Below are 18496 nucleotides of genomic sequence, written 5' to 3'. Positions count from 1 at the left end.
TTGCCCCTTGGTATCACAAATGTTGAGGCTCTAAAGAAAGCATCATGATCACCCTTAGACTTGTCTCGTATTTGGGCTGGTACATTCTGAGGACCTTTATCCAGGGGACAGGGTGAGGGTGGTTCATGTGTCGGCATATGTGTGGTGTCTGTTTGGGGCTTTGGTGCACATTGAGTCGGTTCATCAGTAAGAACACATGAGGAGGGATATGAGGGCTGAGGTAAATCGGAGTTGCTTGCCTCACAACAATCATTGCTAGGGATGATTTGCCCTTCATGTTCAAGGGACACAGTGTTACAGGGTGTGTCGTAGACTGAGGATAAGCTAATGTTTAGAAGCTCTTGAGGCTCTTCTTCTGTGTCTGAAATAATGACTGATGGCTGTGAGGATATTTTAGGGACGACATAAAGACGATCAGGGTTAGGATACCTATACATGTTCCTTTTCTTTGACGGAGGAATTGGTATTGTCTGAGGGGATAGCAGCGTGACTCTCTGTCTTGGCTTGTTTGAAAGCTTGGAGGTAAGGAATGCAGAAACATAATTAGCTGAACTGCTGCTATATGCTTTTTTCCCCCCAATTAGATGGCAAACCTGATGGGCTTGGAGCAAGTCTGTGGTTGTAAATCTGGCATTACATTTTCCACAGCGATATGGAAATAGAAGTGGTTCCAATGGCCCTTTAGGGAGAGGGATAACAGGGCGGGCTTCGTGAGCCTTCAAGTGATTCTGTAAGGCTTGGTTACTAGGAAATGGGAGCATGCAAGGGAGACAGTAGTGCGAGCTAGCACCTCTGTGTAAAAGACGATGTTTCTCCAAGTTTCTGAAACCGGTGAACTCCTTTCCACACGTGTCACATTTCAGGCTTTCACGCGGCTGGTGATTTTCACACAGATGGGTATTTAAGTCTTCTTCAATGACATAGGTTTTGGGACATAATGGACAAGCATATGGTCTCTGTGCTGCATGTTCCTGCATGTGCTCCCTATAGGAGCCAAAGAAGCGAAACTCTAAATTGCACTGATTGCATGAGAAGCTACAGCGTTTTTCTCTGTGTAGTCCCTGATGCAACCAGAGCTTGTTCCACTGGTTAAAGGATTTTCCACATTGTCCACATGAATACCTGTCACAAGGGGCATGGGTCTGTAAACAAGAGCGAACACCTGCAGGCTGTTGAACCACACGTACGGAATTACAGCTCATTACAGAAGGGGAAGATAGAGCAGGACTTGCACACATGGAGTTTGAGGGAGAAGGATGGGGTCTGGGGTCTGGGGTCTGGCAAGCAGGTTTGGGGTTTTGTGGAAGCACATCAGAGGAATACTCCTCCATAGTTTCCGGAGGTGGCAGAGGCTCAGGCTCCTTACATTGGGGATGCTGGTCATCCAAAGATAACATTTCCTGACTATCATTGTACAGAGAATCAATTTCAGGCTCAGGCGTCTGATTCTGCAGAGATTGGGGTTCATACCAGACCTGTGACAAGGACGAAATGCATGCCCTCTCCTCTCCACTTGATTTGCAACAAACTTTACAATGAACACATAATTCAGTGACCTGGTCATACCGTTGTCCACAGACCTCACAAAGATTTGGCCTGTTATTAGTGTGCGTTTGTAGGTGAAGAATGTACTGACACCAGTGACGATTAAGTTGTTTGCAAATCTGACATTTAAAGTACATCGGGGTATTAATCTGCCCATCAGTCCTTTGCTCCACCAGGAACCCCTCAATGTCAACCTTGTTTCCATCTCCTTCATATCTAGCCTCAAAACACACTTTGGAGACTTGATGTGTGCGCAAGGATGAGAAGACGCTAAAGGCCTGTCCACATTGGTTACAGAAGAAAGGCATCTCTCCTGAGTGCATATGAGAGTGGGTTTTAAGCTCCCTAAGCAGAGCAAAGCCTTTTCCACACACAGAGCAGGCATACGGTTTAACAGGCCAGTGTGTTTTTTCATGTGCATTGAAACTTAAGAACTTGCTAAACATCTTGCCACAGACTTTGCAGGTGAAACGACTCACTCCACTGTGTGTTTGCAGGTGCATCTTCAATGTGGCCTTGCTGAAAAAATATTTGAAACAAGTGGAGCATCTAAGGGTTTTCCTGCCATTAAGAGAGACTGGGGAATCTATATAATCAGTGCAAGATTGGATCTGAATTTCTCTGGCTCTTCTCGTTTTATTAATCAAACTGAACCTCTTGGTGCCCTTCATGTGGATCTTTAAATGATCAATCAAGTCATCTTTGTTTGGAGACTGAGTGACGCAACATGGGCATTGCATGAGTCCATGTTGTTTGTGGATGTTTGAGTGCGAGTTGAGCTTGGAGAGCTGAGCAAAGCTCTTGCCACACTTCTGGCACCTGTAAGGCTTCTCACCTGTGTGAATGCGCTTGTGAATTGTGTATGCTGATATGTGACGAAATGAGCGACCACAGAAGTGGCATGACATTGGTTTCCTCGTCTTAAAATTTTGTTGAAGTACACTTGAATGCTGTAATTTAGCACGAGCTGTTAGGAGTTGATCTCCACAGTTGATCTCCCTAACATTAACTACATTGTAATCGTTTGTTACTGCTTTCACTTCTTGTGCTCTACATTCTTCTTGTTCAACACTTTCCAATGTGTAATTTTCCATTAACGAATTACAGAGGCTAGTGTTGAGTCCAGTGTTGTCAATGGTAGACTGAATCAAAACGTCAAGCCTATCCCCGGAGTTCACTTTGGAGAGTGGTCGTTTGGATTTCACTTTTGTAGCCCATCCAGTTTTATTTCTCCTGCGTCTCTTCTTAACGCCAGTCACTTTATGAGGTAATTTTGTGAGATGGGGTGTTAATTGGGTAGATTCAATTTGCTGGATTCCTTGTATCGGCCCTGCATCAACAGAGAACATTGTTTCTGAAGATATGGAGGTTTCAAATTCTTGCCCTGAAATACTGGGGGAAATAGTCACAGTTTGTGAGGAGAAAATGTTGCTGGATACATCAACGATCTCCCATATGTCACCTTGCTCTTGTTTAAGAGCAATGTCTTCAATCTTCATTGCCTTGGATGCTTTAGTGTGCCTTATTAAGGTTGACGACGCTGGGTTCAAATTGTGCTTTTTCCCTCCCTTAGAAGTTCCCTTTGATTTACAGCTCTGTGTCTTATTCACAGAAAGTTCCCCGCTAGTGTTTGACTTCTGCTCTCCACATGACAGCCGTTTTGCCATTCTCAAAGTTCTTTTCTTGAATGGCCGACCTTGTTTATTTTTCAGTGCTGTTATGGTGGTCTGAAAATCTTGCCCCACCATCTCTTTTACAACTGATGTGGCCACTGTCGGTTCTTCCGTAATTGTCTTGGATTTTTTCTTACCCTTGTTCTTCATTCTCTGATTCTCCAGTAAGGACGAGTCCACTAATACAGAGCTATCACTAAGATCATCTTTAGGATTTAGGACTTTTATATCTGCATTAACAAAATCAGTACTTCTGGTGTCAACTTTTCGCTTTCTTTGTATTTCTGATATATTGCTGACACACAGAGATGTTTTTTCTGGGGACATATTACTGCATTGCTGTTCACTGGGAACGTTGGTGGTAGATGACATTTTTTGCAATCTCTTGGAAAAACAAACACCTTTTTTACGTTTTGGAATCACAGTACTGATTGTGTCTATTGCAATAGACATAGAGCCCCCTGCTTCATCTATAGGGACTTGTAAAATTAATTTGTCATCTGTTAATGCGTTGCCATCCTTCACCTTAGATTGGCTGTGTTTACTTTGTGGAGTCACATCGTCTATTTTGAGAATTTTGCCTTTCTTCCCTTTGCCGTCTTCTTTCCCCCTATTTTCTGGGCTTTTTTCTTCCTCAATGAGTTCCTCTTTTACAAATGCTGATAATAATTTGAGAGACATGTTGTCATCTGTGATATGGGTAGGGTTATTGGTGAGATCTGATGCAACCGATAGAATTACTTGATCTTGCATCGACTCAGTTGTGATATGTGAATTAGATGTGTAGGGCAGTCTGGAATTTCTTCGATTGGATTTTGGACAGCTTGATCCAGTAATTTGTTTTCTCACTTTGGAGATTTTATAAGTATCAAGAATATTCTGAACCTGGTCCACATGTGTGAAATTGGTAGCCATTTCAGAGTATCCATATTCCATTCCAAGAGAAAGTTTTGAACTTGGTGGGGTTGGAGTTATCTTCCTTTTCTTGCATGCCTTTGAAATATACTTTTTTTGTGTGGGTGTGACACATCCACTGTTAGATTCTGACTTGATCTCTGATGCCAGCGAAGAAACTTGGTTGGGATGTTTATCTGAGGTAAGAGTTGCTGATTGTTCTGATATGGAAACATTGCTGTCCTCTTCTTTCAGATTCTTTTTTGACCCCATACGTGGTTTGCGCTCTGTTTCCATATGTTTTTCCATCACTGATGTCACTGTTTCTTTTTTATGTTTAACTACATTGTTATTGCTTTTCCCATCACACTTTCCTCCTTGCTTTGCATGGATAAGGTTGGGAGGCATTTCAAGACATCCAACTTCTGCTCCAAGAGAAGGATTTGAAGTTAGAATAGCTGCTCTTTTAGCGTTTGCTGGGGGTGCTTTTAAAGGGAGGTCTCTTTTCCTGGATGATTTTGACTTATTTGTTGTTGCCATTTCAGGTATGATATGTTCCATTCCTGATTCTGTCTTTGTCTCTGATGCTAGCAAATAAACGTGCTCTAATGCATTGTGGTCATGCTGTTTTAGCTGGCTGTCTGAGATAGTGGAATCTACTTGATCTGGTTTGGAAACACTACAGTCCTCTTTTTTTAGCTTCTTTCTTGGCCCTTTACGCTGATGTGGTTTGTGGGCTGCTGTTTCCAAATGGTAATCTGTCATTGATATTTCATGCTTTACCACATCATTATTGTTCTTTCCATCACTCTTTCCTCCTTTCTCTGCTTGGTTAAGGTGGGGAGGCATTTCAAGATATCCATCTTCACCTCCAATAGAAGGATCGGAAGTTAGTACAGCTGCTTTCTTATCAGTTTTAGAGAGTTTCCCTTTAAAGAATGCTTTTGACTTATTCTTTGTTGCCGTTTTTGGAACAGTATGTTTCAAGCCTGATTTTGTCTTTCTTGATGACAGAAAATAAGATTGAGGTAATTTACTATGGTTATGCTGTTCCAACAGGTTATCCAAGGCAGGAAAGGTTGTTGGTTCTAATGGAGCCACATTATCAGTCTCTTCTTTTAACTTTTTTTGTTGATCCTTAGGTTTGAGTGGTTTGTGGAGATCCTCAATCACTGCATCTATAAATGCTTCCACATGTCTCATTTCATCCATTTGTGGGATTTCAGGACTTCTATGTTTCTCTCCAGAGTAGTTTATATCCAGAGTTGACACCTGTGCTTTCTCAACTTTCTGTGAAGGTCTTTTTCTTTCTTGACAAGTAGTGGAATTCTTCTTAACTCTTTTGGATGGCGCATGCACTGTGTCAGATGAAGGACCTGAAGTTGGCATAGATGCTTTCTTATGATTTTTCAATAGGCTTTTTGACGTATGTTTCTCTTTCATGCATATTTTCGACTTTTTGGGTAGGGCATTCTTGATTCTGCCCGATTCTGTCTTTATGTCTAATGTCAGCAAAGGCGATTGAGATAATGCACTATGGTTATGTTGTTCAAACAGGTTATCCGAGGAAGGAAAGGTTGAGTATGCTGATGCAGAAATATCACTGACCTCTTTTTTGTGTAGATCCTCGGTCACTGACTCCATCACTGCTTCCATTTGTCTTGTATGATCCACTTCTGGCACATCAGGACGCATATGTTCCATTCCAAGTGAAGAATCCAGAGTTGATGCAGAAACATTGCTGGCTTCTTCTTTATTTTTGTTTCTTTGATCCACATGTTCCAGTGGTTGGTGAACATCTTTAATTACTGACTCTATCACTGCTTCCACTTGTCTCATTTGATCCACTTCTGGCACATCGGGACGCATATGTTCCACTACAAGGGAAGGATCCAGAGTTGGCACCTGTGCTTTTTCAACTTTCAGTAAAGGTTTGTTTCTTGCCTTACACATCTTTGGAATATTCTTTGTAACCGTTCTCGGTGTCGGGTATACAGTGTCAGATTCTGTCTCAATCTTTGATGTCAGTAAAGGCGTTTCCTGAGATGCACTGTGATTTTGCACCTGCAACTGGCAATCTGAAACAGGAAGGGCAGTTTGATCAGATAATAGGACAAGTGCCTTTTCTGTACCTTTTTTATGTTGAACCCCACGTTTCCGTGATTTCTGGGAGTGTGGCACAGTAGGTGCTGAAGTCTTGGAATACACCTCATCCCTATTAGTCTGGGTATGTATATCTCCCTGAGGAATTCCATTTGTACACGGCAATTCTGATACACCACGAGTTCTAGGCACCCGTTTGCATTTACTTTTGGATCCAATGTCTTTCTTTGTTTCTTTGTCATTCCCTGTATAAGCAATCTCAGCAAGGGCCTTGGAATCTAGTGCAAATATTGGAGGATGTGGGACTGCAGTGGTCATGTTTTTGTAAAATGGTGTGTTTTTCTTCAGGGGTTTTCCACCTCTGTGACTTTCCTGTTGAGGGGAAATATCTGCACTACATAGAGGAATGACAGACAACGGTGAGATAAGAGTTGTGTCCTCCAATTTGAGAATGGGTTCAATAAGATAGGATGAAACTGGTAACACTGGTTGGGTGGGCGTGTGTGTGAGGATTTGCATCTTTTGAACAGTTTTTGGGGTCGTTTTACACGTTCTGCTGGATTTTCTTGAGGTGCTTGTAGGTGAATTTGATGCCACGGTTCTTGTATCCGTCTTCTTTACTTTTGACTTGGGGGGGTGATAGGCAGGGACCTGCTGGAATTTTGGAACACACTCTTCAATCATGCCACAGTTCTCCGTATCATTAGATCCACCTTCCTGTGCTATCGCTAGCAGTTTAGCCATTTTAAACAATGTCTTTTTCTTGAATGGTCGACCAGCTTTCCGCTTCAATTTCAGCACATCCTCAATACTCTTCAGTCCTGAGAGAGCTTGAGTTCTCGGAGTCATTTCCCCCTGGTTTCCTACAGCTGATGTGTTAGCAGTGACATTATATTTGATTTCCCTCCTTATGTCACTTGGTGCCTCCTGGTCTTTTTGAGTGATAGACAAGTCAAAGCATCTAGACATCACACCAGGACTTTTACCACTCCCTTCTGTAAAGTTTTTGGAGGGTTCTCTTTTTCGGGGTTCCTTCAAATTGTTCTCGACATCCAAGACACCAGTGTCTGAAAAGAATTTGGGCTCCGTTTTTATGTCAGATGATTGTAGTGGAGTTGCATCTTGAGAGAGTCCCAAATTACAATTTTCTTGGGGTGTAGCGCTGCTACTCTGTGACTGAGTGGTCAACAGGCTGCTCGGAGTCATTCTGTTTCTTTTGAACGCCTGAGTCCTTCTATTTCCTGCTTTGGACGTTATTGCTGTATTTTTTCCAGGTATCTTTTGTACTTTCAATGCATCCTCTGTGTTATCATCAAACGAGCAGACAGTTTCCGACAGCACCAATGTGTTTTGTGCCAGAGCTTGTACTATAGGAGAATCTTTCCCCTCTGCGGCAGTGGTCAATTTCAGCGCCGGGACTTCTTCTTCTGCTTTTTGTGTGGTCTTTGAAGTTCTCTGTCCTCTGGGCGGTTGGATAAATTCCATAGAAATGCTTTGTCCAGTTACTTGAGATTTAGATATGTCATCTGAATGTGAAATAGTAAGGTGGTTTGAAGAATCAGATGTTGAATTGCTTCCAAAGCCTGTGGCACTTGAGGTAGTTGGGGGAAATTCTAACATTTCATCCCATTTCTTCTCATCTGTTTGTTTGCATGAGGGTGTTAGATTATCCTTATTGCGAGTCACCCTGGATATTTCTGTAGCATCTGAATCCCATTCCTGGGCAATTGCTGAAAGTTTAGCCATTTTCACTAGAGTTTTCTTATATGGCTGACCAACTTTTCGCTTTTGTTGCTTTTCCATCACAGGCAAAAGTGATATTTTCTCTTTTCCTTTTTTGGTTTCCGAAAGTGTTAACATTTGATGGGATACATCAGCATAGGCTTTCTCATCCACTACCGCTCTTGAATATTGTCCGGGGTCACTTAGAGAAGAGTCTGATAAAGAAGATTGCTGTAACTCAAGGTCTATGGGTGACTGTGTGACAGTTCCCTTTATATTTTTTGACAGATTGCTTGAAAAGGGGGAGAAAGAAACTATAGTACCGATCCCCACTGCAGCAGAATCTCTATTGGTCTTCTTTTTTACATCAAATCCAGAAGCCAAAATACAACTTTCCTGAACATTGGTTAGGCCCACAGGGCATAATCTTTCTAAGAAAGGGGAACACTTATCTTGGATGACTTCTGTTGCCCCTCGTTGAAGATCTTGAGCCATGATCTTTGAATGACTGTGGATGTCCGAAAAAGGACTAGAGTCATCTTCATTCTTCACCTTAAATTCGGCCATATTCTTCTTATATGTTTTGTCAGTCAGGACCTCTTCTCCCCCTTCTGCTCCCTTTTGACAAAAAATGAGAATGGAGTACAAATAAGTGATTATTATTGAGGTTGGAATAAGGTCTATAAAACATTTACATTTCTGCTTTGTAATGTTGTTTAAGGATGTCCTACCTTGTGTTCAGTGATTTTCTGACATGAATAGCTTGGTATATTTCTAGTTTCATCTGTTGAGTAGTCTCCTGCTTCATCTATGCTGTCCCAACTCTTCTCCATGTTGTCAAAGGCTTCCAGGAGAACTTGGACAAGAAGTTCATCTGCAACCTTCATATGAGAAACAAACATAAAATAAATTGTCCACTATGTTCCAAATAGAGCAATCTACACAACAACACTTATATAAGTAGCACTTATATCAGTGCTATTGTATGCCAAAAAAAAAAAGTATGTTGGCAATGGCATCATTATGATTAAAATAGCCTTCTAGGATATATAATTTTGAAAAATATGAAATGTACTTACTGCAGATCATATCCAGACACCTTCAGTTATCTGGGAAAAGACAGGTGCTCCTTGGTTGGCTATGGCTAAAATATAAGAATTAATACATTATATGACATTTGTAAACACACTAACTTTTGTTGTTGAATTTGTGATACATCATTTGATATATTGTAATATTAGTACAGTATAATGTAGTCCAAAGGCCGGCAGAGTCGTTTCATCTTACCATCAAAAGGGAATATATGCAGCCGCTATACACTCGTTTCCCGTGGACCTGTTCGTGGATAAAACATTATCCATTCAGGCTGCAAAGCGGTCAATCTCCTCCTCAACTCAATTTAATGGCGAGAAGGGGGGGACAAAAAAATCTTTATGAAACACAATTTTCTACTACCATGCTACAATGCTAATACTAGTCCCGGATGCTAGCCATAATACTAGTATCACATTCAGATAATCAGGTTGCAGCAGTCTGTTTTTTCACTACTAATCTGATAGTTTCAAAACTGTATCGTGGACAGGGACTAGCATTAGCCACTGTAGCATGGTGGTGGAAAGAAAGTATGCAAAGAAAGTATGCATAATTTCCTAGTTTTTTTTTCTGCCACCTCGCTATTAAAACTAGTTAAGTCGAGAATGTTTCATGTTCGAACCTGTCCATGGAGGGGATACGAGTGTATAGCAGGTTGCATAGATTCCCATTGGACGGTAAGAAGGAACGACTCAATATCGCCATCTGCCGGCCTTTTGGGCTAGGCTAAGTATAATGAAGCAAACAGTGAGATTTACTATGAACCAAATCCACCCTGCACCATCCTAATTGGTACAGTCCATGAAACACATGCATGCTTGTGACCACAACAAATAGTCCATATTATTGTACAAATTGATTTTGTGAGTGCACTGTTTTCAGATTAATATTGTGTAGCTAATTAATTTAGCCTGACGCATAGCCTAGTCGGTGGACTGGAGAACATAGCTAGCCGAAAGGGTTTGTTTATTCAACTGGCTAGGTTGGGGGTGAAAAAGACTAAACTGCCATCACACCAGATGGTTTATCATTTTAATTTATGTAGTTTAAATTATACAAGCACGTGTCACTCGGCACAGAATCATAACCTCTCTAGCTACTAGTGTAACGTGTAGCCTAACTGTAGCTAACGCAGGGCTACCATCACCGTACATTCCCACTCCCCCCGTTTCATATGCATGCACGTACCATTAGCTAGAACGTGAACTCGTGAAGTCTCTGATCTGCAAAATTACGAAATCGAGAAACATTTAGGAAACAACTTCAAAGACGCCCATTTCGAAAGTAATTTCATTCGATTTTGTTTTCCTCTGACAACCATCTGAGGACCGGAAGTTGGTGTCTAACCATGCGCGACATAAGCACCGAATGGGTCCAATAAATGGAGTAAACGTTCCACCAAACTTTTTATTCCTGACCAGCCACGAAGATATGTTTCTATTAAATTTGACTTTTATTCACCACATTCTGCTTTTCAAACAATTAAGCTTCAGAATCCTATAAAAATAAAGCCGAATCAAATCATATTTTGGTTTTTATTGAGATTTTAAAAAAAACATCAACAAATAAAACAAATCTTGACATTTCACTTTATTACAGCAAACTTTCAAAATATTTTCTCTGGAACAAAACTCAAATTCACATTATCCTCAAATTAATGTTTGGTGGCTTCACATACCTATTTCTAATTACAGAGATAGATGCAGTATGTTTTACAATATGTATGTTTTTATCTGTATAGTTCAACTGCATTGTCAAAAACATTATTACAAGACAAGAACATTGAATTAATCGAAGCAACATAGAATAAGAGCCAGACCAAGTTGAAAACATGAAATTGTAAGAAACTTTTTACAGGAACGTGAAATCATACAAATTATAGATTTTGCTGTGTACCTCAATTACGATTTCTATATTACAGAAATTACAAAGTTGCAATGCAGTATGAACTGATATTGTCATGCACACAATTCATTAAAGAAATGAATAGCAGGCTAGAAGACATGTTTAACATACATGCAATCCTGAACAACATTTACATACATCTTTGCCCAGTCTGTGAAACCAAGCCATCCACTTCAGTTGAAAGCCAAGTAATAAAAAACAAGTAAAAGAGTTGACAGCTAACAGATAACAAAGTCTTAAAAATAACTATGAGTAGTGATGTTTAGTGAATTACAAGGATGATACTCACTAACAAAAAACCCTCACAGTAGACAATAACTATACATCTTCTGGGAGAAATCTTAGTGATGATTGGATTGGAAGTTCACAGTTACTGTTTTGACACCACAAGGTGAAGTATGCAATGACCCAAGTGAAAGAAAGTGCAACTATGTTTAATGGCGCCGCCCCCAAATGGCACCTTATTCCCTTATTCTACTTTTGACAAGGGTCCGTAGGCTCTGGTCAAAGTAGTGCACTTTATAGGGAAGAGGGTACCATGACAGTGACACTAACAAAATCTGTATCGAAACAAAGATGGCTGGGAAGGAGAAGTTGTTACATTCAAAGCTTTGGCAATTAAGGGAAATAAAATTACAAGACATTAGCATTTAGAAAATTGCAGACCCTCAGGAGAGATAAGGCAACAATTAAAAGTATGTTATTAATTATTTATTAATTACAGCAAACAAAACACTGATTTAACCCATTTTAGCTTCTTATTTACCTATATGAGTAAATAGACAATTGATTCATACATTCCTAATCTTTCCCACATTGTAACATTTCGGATGGAGATGAAGAAACATCTCAGTTAAAGCTCAATGAGAATATCATGACCTAAAGGATGAGCATGGAATTAGAAACAGTATCCAAATGGGATAAGTCTGCACAGACCAATACATTAACAACTGTCAATGAAATTGTCTTCACATCATTCGAGCTATGAAAAAAAAAAAAAAAAAGATTCACATGGTTTCCACAAACCATCAACAATAATAGCAAGAGCAAATAGACACGTAGGTTAATTGAGAAAACTAAAGAGTTAGGTAAAAGCTATCCCATTAATAACATTTTAAAAACATGTCCATTCATCCTACAAGATGCTACTGATATTTTGTGTTTCCCGGCAACAAGGTGTGTTGTCTTGTTCAGTCTGCTCCACCTAGGTTCCTTTTACTTTATAACCTTTTTGGTTGAGCCAGGCTTCCTGCCCCTCCTTTTAGAAACAACCCCCACCTTCTTTAGGGCTGCCGCCACCTTACCAGGTTTGCTAGCCTTGTAATGATCACTGTGTGGATTTATTTCCTCTTCAACTGGAGACAAGTCTTCATCCTCATTTTTCTCTGCATCTTCCTCCTCCTCTGAATCATAAGTTGTATAATCAACTTTCACAGTCTTTCTCCTGCCTCTTCGCCTCTGGGCTTGGATGGCAGCTTCATCTAACACATTTGCTTTACCATTGGTGCAGCGGTAAAGCTTTACTATTGGAGAAACAGTGCACCCCCGTTTGGCTGGGGGTGCACTATTGGAACTATCCTTCTCTGCTGCTCTCTTGGCATTGTTTGCTAGTACGGAGCCTAAGGGGCTCTTTCGCGGGGAACCATCTTTAACGGGTGGCTTGGAAACTTTAGAGGTTGGAGGTGGGTTCTTCCGTAAGTGGGCACCTTTACCTATTATTGCCTTGCGTGGGCGGCCTCTTCCCCGTGGCTCGGCAGAGGTGGCTGGGGGATCCATGCAGGGATGGATGCGCAGCCTTCCGAGAGGCTTTGACACTCTTGATCCCTTAGGTTGGCTTTTCGGTTTCTTTCTCTTTTCTTCCTCCTCAGTTGATAGCGGGTTCTTCCTCGGCCTACCCATTTTTTTTGGTTGTTTAACTTTTTGGGGCCGGCCATGCTTCAGAGGTGCAGTTGGCTCTGCTGAAACAGCATTAGGGTCAACCACTTTACGTGGCCTGCCTCGTGGCTGCTTGTCTAGTACCCTCAGTATCTTGGGTGTCTTAGAGCCTGATCCTTTGGGCCTTCCCTTTCCCCTCTTAGGTGGTATGGGGTTGCCATTAGACAATGCTTCACCTAACTCCTCATCACTACCAGTATCAGAGGCAATTATCTGTCCTTTTTCCGACACTGTTGCCCCTTCTTCCGACATTGTTGCCCTTTCTTCAGACATTGTTGCCCCTTCTTCAGACATTGTTGCCCCTTCTTCAGACATTGTTGCCCCTTCTTCAGACATTGTTGCCCCTTCTTCAGACATTGTTGCCCCTTCTTCAGACATTGTTGCCCCTTCTTTCATCTGTTTTCTTGCAACCTGGCTCCTTTGTTATGTCCTTCCAGCTCACTTTCTTGGAGGGCTAGTGAACTACTTAGGGCTTCCCACTGTAAAACACACATCTCGAGAAAGTTACAAAACAAACAAATGTTGTTTGTGCACCCCCTCATTGCTTCATAAAACTGACCTACATGGGCACGAGAAAGTGTAGCTAACATGTACTGCAACATGCACAGCCTAAACACTGATTTTGTGTTTACTGATTTTTTATTTATGTATATGGTAAGGTGCACAATACTAACAAAATCTGATATGAACGTCTCCATGACATCCCTAATTAAGGTTATTGCATTCAAGCGATTCTGAAATCTAGCTAGCTAGTATCCTGAATCAGTGATTGTTTTGGTTAGTAGTAGTTATAACTTTACCAGCTGTTCGAAGAAACATAATATGAATATTTTAGGACAGGGTTTCCCACACTCGGTCCTGCCCACCCCTGGGTGCACATTTTGTTTTTTCCTAAGCACTAAATAGCTGATTGAAATAATCAAAGTTTGATGATGAATTGGATATTTGAATCAAATGGGTAGTGCTTGCGAAAAAACGTGCACACAGGGGGAGGGAGGGGCCCAGGACCGAGTTTGGGAAACCCTGTTCGAGAAGTAACGTTAACTAAATGGACTTGAAAATAAACTAGCTAATTGGCTCTACGTAGCATCGCCAGCTATTTCGCTAGGTAGCTACCTAACTAGTTATCTTGACAAAGCCAACTAACTAGCTAGCTAGTTAAATAAAGGTTAAATAAAAAATATAAAATATAAAAGCTAACATGCAGTAGCACGAACGCTTGCGACAGCCATGGATAACAAGCTAGCTAGCTGACGCAATTAGCTTGCTAGCGAAGCTAGTTTAATGAAAATACCACACTGCGCAGCATACGCCTCACCTTGGTAAAATCCTTGGTTAGATATCGTTTAATCTCATGAAAGTTGACAGATGGTTAATTTGTCCTTGTTGTTGTTTTTTTTAGCTAGCTAGCGATGTAAATTTCAAACGGAAGTTGTGGGGGCTGATTTGGAAACCCCTACTACTAAGGGCAAGTGGGACCACTTTTTTCAGTTCCGATCCTTGGAATCAAAAATCTGTTGTCTATGACCTCTTCCTTCACACTTGTGGTTAGTGCTACACCTAGGGAGTTCGCCATAGTCTTTGATGCTATTCCATCTGGAACTCTCATGTCGTTTAGAGTTGTAACCAAACCTCATTTTCTTGACCTACTCTCGATTAATCCAGTTGAGTCTCCAATGGGAAAAATGTGTTTCTCCTTGCTCCCTCAGAACAACAGGTCTACTTTATTTTAGGTGCTTTATTTCAAAGGGATATTGTATCCATTCCTTATGTAATATCTGTTGGGAAAAAGTCTGGTTATTATCACACAAATACCTGCTTGTTAACAAGGTCAATTAACAAGGTCAAAGAGGTCTCTTTCAGAATGATCCATAAGTATTACCCTGCAAATCATTACCTGAAGAAACTCAAAAAATACATTAACTGTACTTTTTGTGTTGAGCATCCAGAAACAGTTTTGCATTTATTATGGCATTGTCTACATGCAAAGAAATTATGGAAAAATATTCATCGTTTTATAATTGTTCATATTCTTGATGACTTTTGTTTTTTTTATGGGAGAATGTGCTGCTCGGTTTCCTTAACTATAAAAAGGATACAGAAAAACAATGTAAATTCACTAGTGAAAAAACACTCTACTGTGTTTTCTATAAGGAATTCGAGCAGTACATTAAGACCATTCTACATTCTTCCAATAAGAAAGCTGTTTGTTATGGGTGTAAGATGGCACAGTGATGCCATCTGTTGGTAAATGTTCATTACTGCAACTCTTGTGTTTTACCGGGGTGCTTGAGATACCCGGATGGGTTGTGATGTACTGAACAAGACTGGTTACTCGCATCAATGCCTCTGTCTCGTCATTTAACATTCAAACATGGTGTCAGAGTCGGATAACTAACCATGCTTTCCGCAAATTAGAGTCACCTGCTCTGGTTTACAAACAAATGCTTATTTGTGTAAAATTTCGCCCGGAATTGGCCTTAAGCTAGAGTGAGTTTGCTAGTTAGCTTCAGTGTTGTTAGCACCGGTTAGACATGGCAGCGAACATTCCCCCTCCCGCTGTTATGAAGCTCAGCGGGGATTGGAGCACGAACTGGGATACGTTTAGAGGTGAATGGGAGGACTATGCGCTAGCAACGGGACTTCTGGAAAAGGAAGATGAGGTAGTGGCTGCCACTTTGAGGACTATAATGGGAACTGAATGCCGACACGTATACAAACACAACCTGAACCTAACAGCAGCACAGCAAGGTAACGCTATAGCTATTCTTGATGCTCTTGAACATTACTTTACGCCAGCAAAGAACGTCATCTACGAGCGTTATGTTTTCGGTCGTTGCAAACAGGAGGACAGGGAGTCCATTGACAGCTTTGTCACTAGGTTAAGGGAAAAGGCATGTGGCGGCAGGGTAGCCTAGTGGTTAGAGCATTGGACTAGTAACCGGAAGGTTGCAAGTTCAAACCCCCGAGCTGACAAGGTACAAATCTGTCGTTCTGCCCCTGAACAGGCAGTTAACCCACTGTTCCTAGGCCGTCATTGAAAATAAGAATTTGTTCTTAACTGGCTTGCCTAGTTAAATAAAGGTAAAAAAAACATGTGACTATGGTGCTTTAAGAGATGAACTGATCAGAGATACGATTGTGCTTGGCATAATGGATGAGGGCACCCGCAGACGTTTGCTGAGAGAGCGTGACCTGACGCTGGCCTTGGCAGTGGAGACATGCCGTGCAGCAGAGCTTACTGATATACGGATGAGGTCCATGGAGCTAGAAAGGCAACATACGGACAATGTAAATGCTACATTCAGGCAGCCAGTAAAGAAATTCCCCTTTGCCACAGCTAATGCTAATACTACAGCCAACTCTGCAGTAGACAACCCCAATACATGCCGATATTGTGGCATTTCTCATGGACGAGGAAAAGAACACTGTAGAACACTATGGAAAAATATGCAAATCCTGTGGTACAGCTAATCACTTCGCAAGGGTCTGCATGAAAAGCAAGAGAAAGGAGGGTAAAGTGCACTCCATGGAAACAAACACAGATGAAGGGAACGACAGCACAGAGGATGTACATGCTAGCGAGTGCATAGGGGCAGTGAGGGCAAAAGGACAAAAGTGGTTTGTCACTCTGCTACTTAATAATAAACCACAGCAATGCCAGCTAGATTCAGGGGCCACATTCAACGTTATGAGCCTTAAAGACAAAAGGAGGCTCGCGCCCAGAGACAAACTCACACAGAGTAGCACCAAGCTGAAACTGTATTCAGGCCAGTTCATGACCTCTTTAGGCCTGTTTGTGACAGAGTGTGTTTTACGTGGCCAGAAATACACCCTTGAGTTTGAAATAGTTGAGGCTAGTCAACAGCCATTACTGTCAGGTTCTACATGCGAGCGCCTTGGACTTATTAACTTCACCATCCCAGCTGATCTTAACATTATAGACAGTCCAGGCTGGGCCCCTGAGCAAGGAGACACTCCTAAGCAAGTACCATGATGTCTTCAACGCACCGGTCGAGTCAGTTCCTGGGGAAGTCCACTTTGAGTTGGACGCAGCAATCCAGCCTGTCCAGTGTGCACCCCGCAATGTACCAGTGGCCATGAAAGCAGCTACGAAGGCTCAGCTTGACAAATACGAAGCAGATGGCCACATCATATCCGTCACCGAGCCTACGGACTGGATAAGTAAACCAGACAAGCTACGGATATGCATTGATCCTAAACACCTCAACCGGGCTCTGCGACGTTCACATTACATTATGCCCACGTTGGAGGATGTTCTTTACAAGCTCCCAAAGGCCAGAGTCTTCACGCTTGTGGATGCCAGAGATGCCTTTCTGCAGTGCAAGCTCGACGAGCCCAGCAGCTACATGACCACCTTTTGGACACCCTGGGGCAGGAAGAGGTGGTTGAAGCTTCCGTTTGGTGTCTCCGTGGCTCCAGAGGTGTATCAGCGGAAACAGCATGAGCTGTTGATGGGACTCAGTGGCGTGGAACCCATAGCAGATGACATTCTTGTAGTGGGCTGTGGGGACAGTGATGAGGAGGCAGAATGTGACCATGACGCCAAGCTGCTGGCCCTGATGGTCAGATGCAGACAGGTCAAGCTAAGGCTAAGCATAAAAAAGCTTCAGTTTAAAGTGCCAGAGGTCCGCTTTCATGGGCACATCTTGTCCTCCACCGGATTGAAGGCGGATCCTGAAAAAGTGAAGGCTGTCTTGGAAATGCCCCACCCATCTGACGTGAAGGGAGTGCAGCGCTTTGTCGGATTCGTCACCTACCTGGCCAAATTCCTACCGCGGCTCTCTGAAGTGTGTGAGCCATTGAGGAGGCTCATGGACAAGGACACCATCTGGCATTGGCTCCCAAAACATGACGCAGCGGTGAGGGAAATAAAACAACTGGTCACCCAGACACCTGTACTGCGATACTACAATGTGTCAAAACCTGTCACGATTCAGAGTGACTCAAGCCAGTATGGACTTGGCTGTTGCCTCATGCAGGAGGGCCAGCCTGTGGCATTTGCCTCTAGGGCACTCACCCCAACAGAGCAGAACTATGCCCAGATAGAGAAGGAGTGCCTCAGCATTGTGTTTGCATGCCAACGCTTCCACCACTACCTGTACGGGCGCGACAATATTACCGCAGAGACCGATCACAAGCCCCTTATTGCTATATTCAGCAAGCCTCTCCTGAATGCCCCAAAACGACTGCAGAGCATGCTACTGGCCCTACAAAACTACAACCTCAAGGTGGTGTATAAGCCAGGGCCAGAGATGTATGTGAGTGACACGCTCAGCAGGGCTACTGCATCAGGCACACACACACGGTTCATGTATGAACAACACGCAGTGTGCAGCTTACAAACAGAGCAAGTGGATGTTGAACACATCAACCAGACTGACTACCTTAATGTTACGAACCAGCGCCTTATACAAATCAGACATCACACAGACAGGGACGGGCAACTCCAGGCATTGAGGTCTGTGATTCTGATGGGCTGGCCCGACTGCAGGGAAGAAACTGCTTTAGCCGTCAGAGAATATTGGCCAATCAAAGAGGAGCTCAGTGTTCAAAACGGAGTAATATTCAAGAGTCAGAGAGTCGTTATTCCCCGGTCTCTGCGC

The 18496-nt window shown here is 42.3% G+C and overlaps 1 protein-coding gene and 1 long non-coding RNA gene across 2 annotated transcripts; both read right to left on the bottom strand.

Moving 5' to 3' along the window:
• Nucleotides 1-4435: 4435 nt before the first annotated feature.
• On the bottom strand, nt 4436-10389 carry LOC139391740 (uncharacterized). The gene is made up of 4 exons (XR_011629606.1): nt 10218-10389; nt 9017-9081; nt 8669-8818; nt 4436-8555 (listed from the first exon to the last, which is right to left on the bottom strand). It is a non-coding gene; the product is annotated as an uncharacterized lncRNA (long non-coding RNA).
• Nucleotides 10390-10547: 158 nt separating this feature from the next.
• LOC139392341 (myoneurin-like) lies at nt 10548-14418 on the bottom strand. The gene is made up of 2 exons (XM_071140259.1): nt 14188-14418; nt 10548-13348 (listed from the first exon to the last, which is right to left on the bottom strand). The coding sequence occupies exon 2, from the start codon at nt 13263-13265 to the stop codon at nt 12150-12152; it is 1116 nt and encodes a 371-aa protein (XP_070996360.1). The 5' UTR covers nt 13266-13348; nt 14188-14418; the 3' UTR covers nt 10548-12149.
• Nucleotides 14419-18496: the final 4078 nt, after the last annotated feature.

Source organism: Oncorhynchus clarkii, chromosome 32 (assembly GCF_045791955.1).
Source record: "Oncorhynchus clarkii lewisi isolate Uvic-CL-2024 chromosome 32, UVic_Ocla_1.0, whole genome shotgun sequence".
NCBI lineage: Eukaryota > Metazoa > Chordata > Actinopteri > Salmoniformes > Salmonidae > Oncorhynchus > Oncorhynchus clarkii.
The sequence above is the reverse complement of the archived record's forward strand: the minus strand, read 5'-3'. Positions and strand labels throughout refer to the sequence as shown.

Coding starts and splice junctions, on each gene's coding strand:
- LOC139392341 (XM_071140259.1), bottom strand. CDS start 13,265: ATGAAAGAAGGGGCAACAATGTCTGAAGAAGGGGCAACAATGTCTGAA.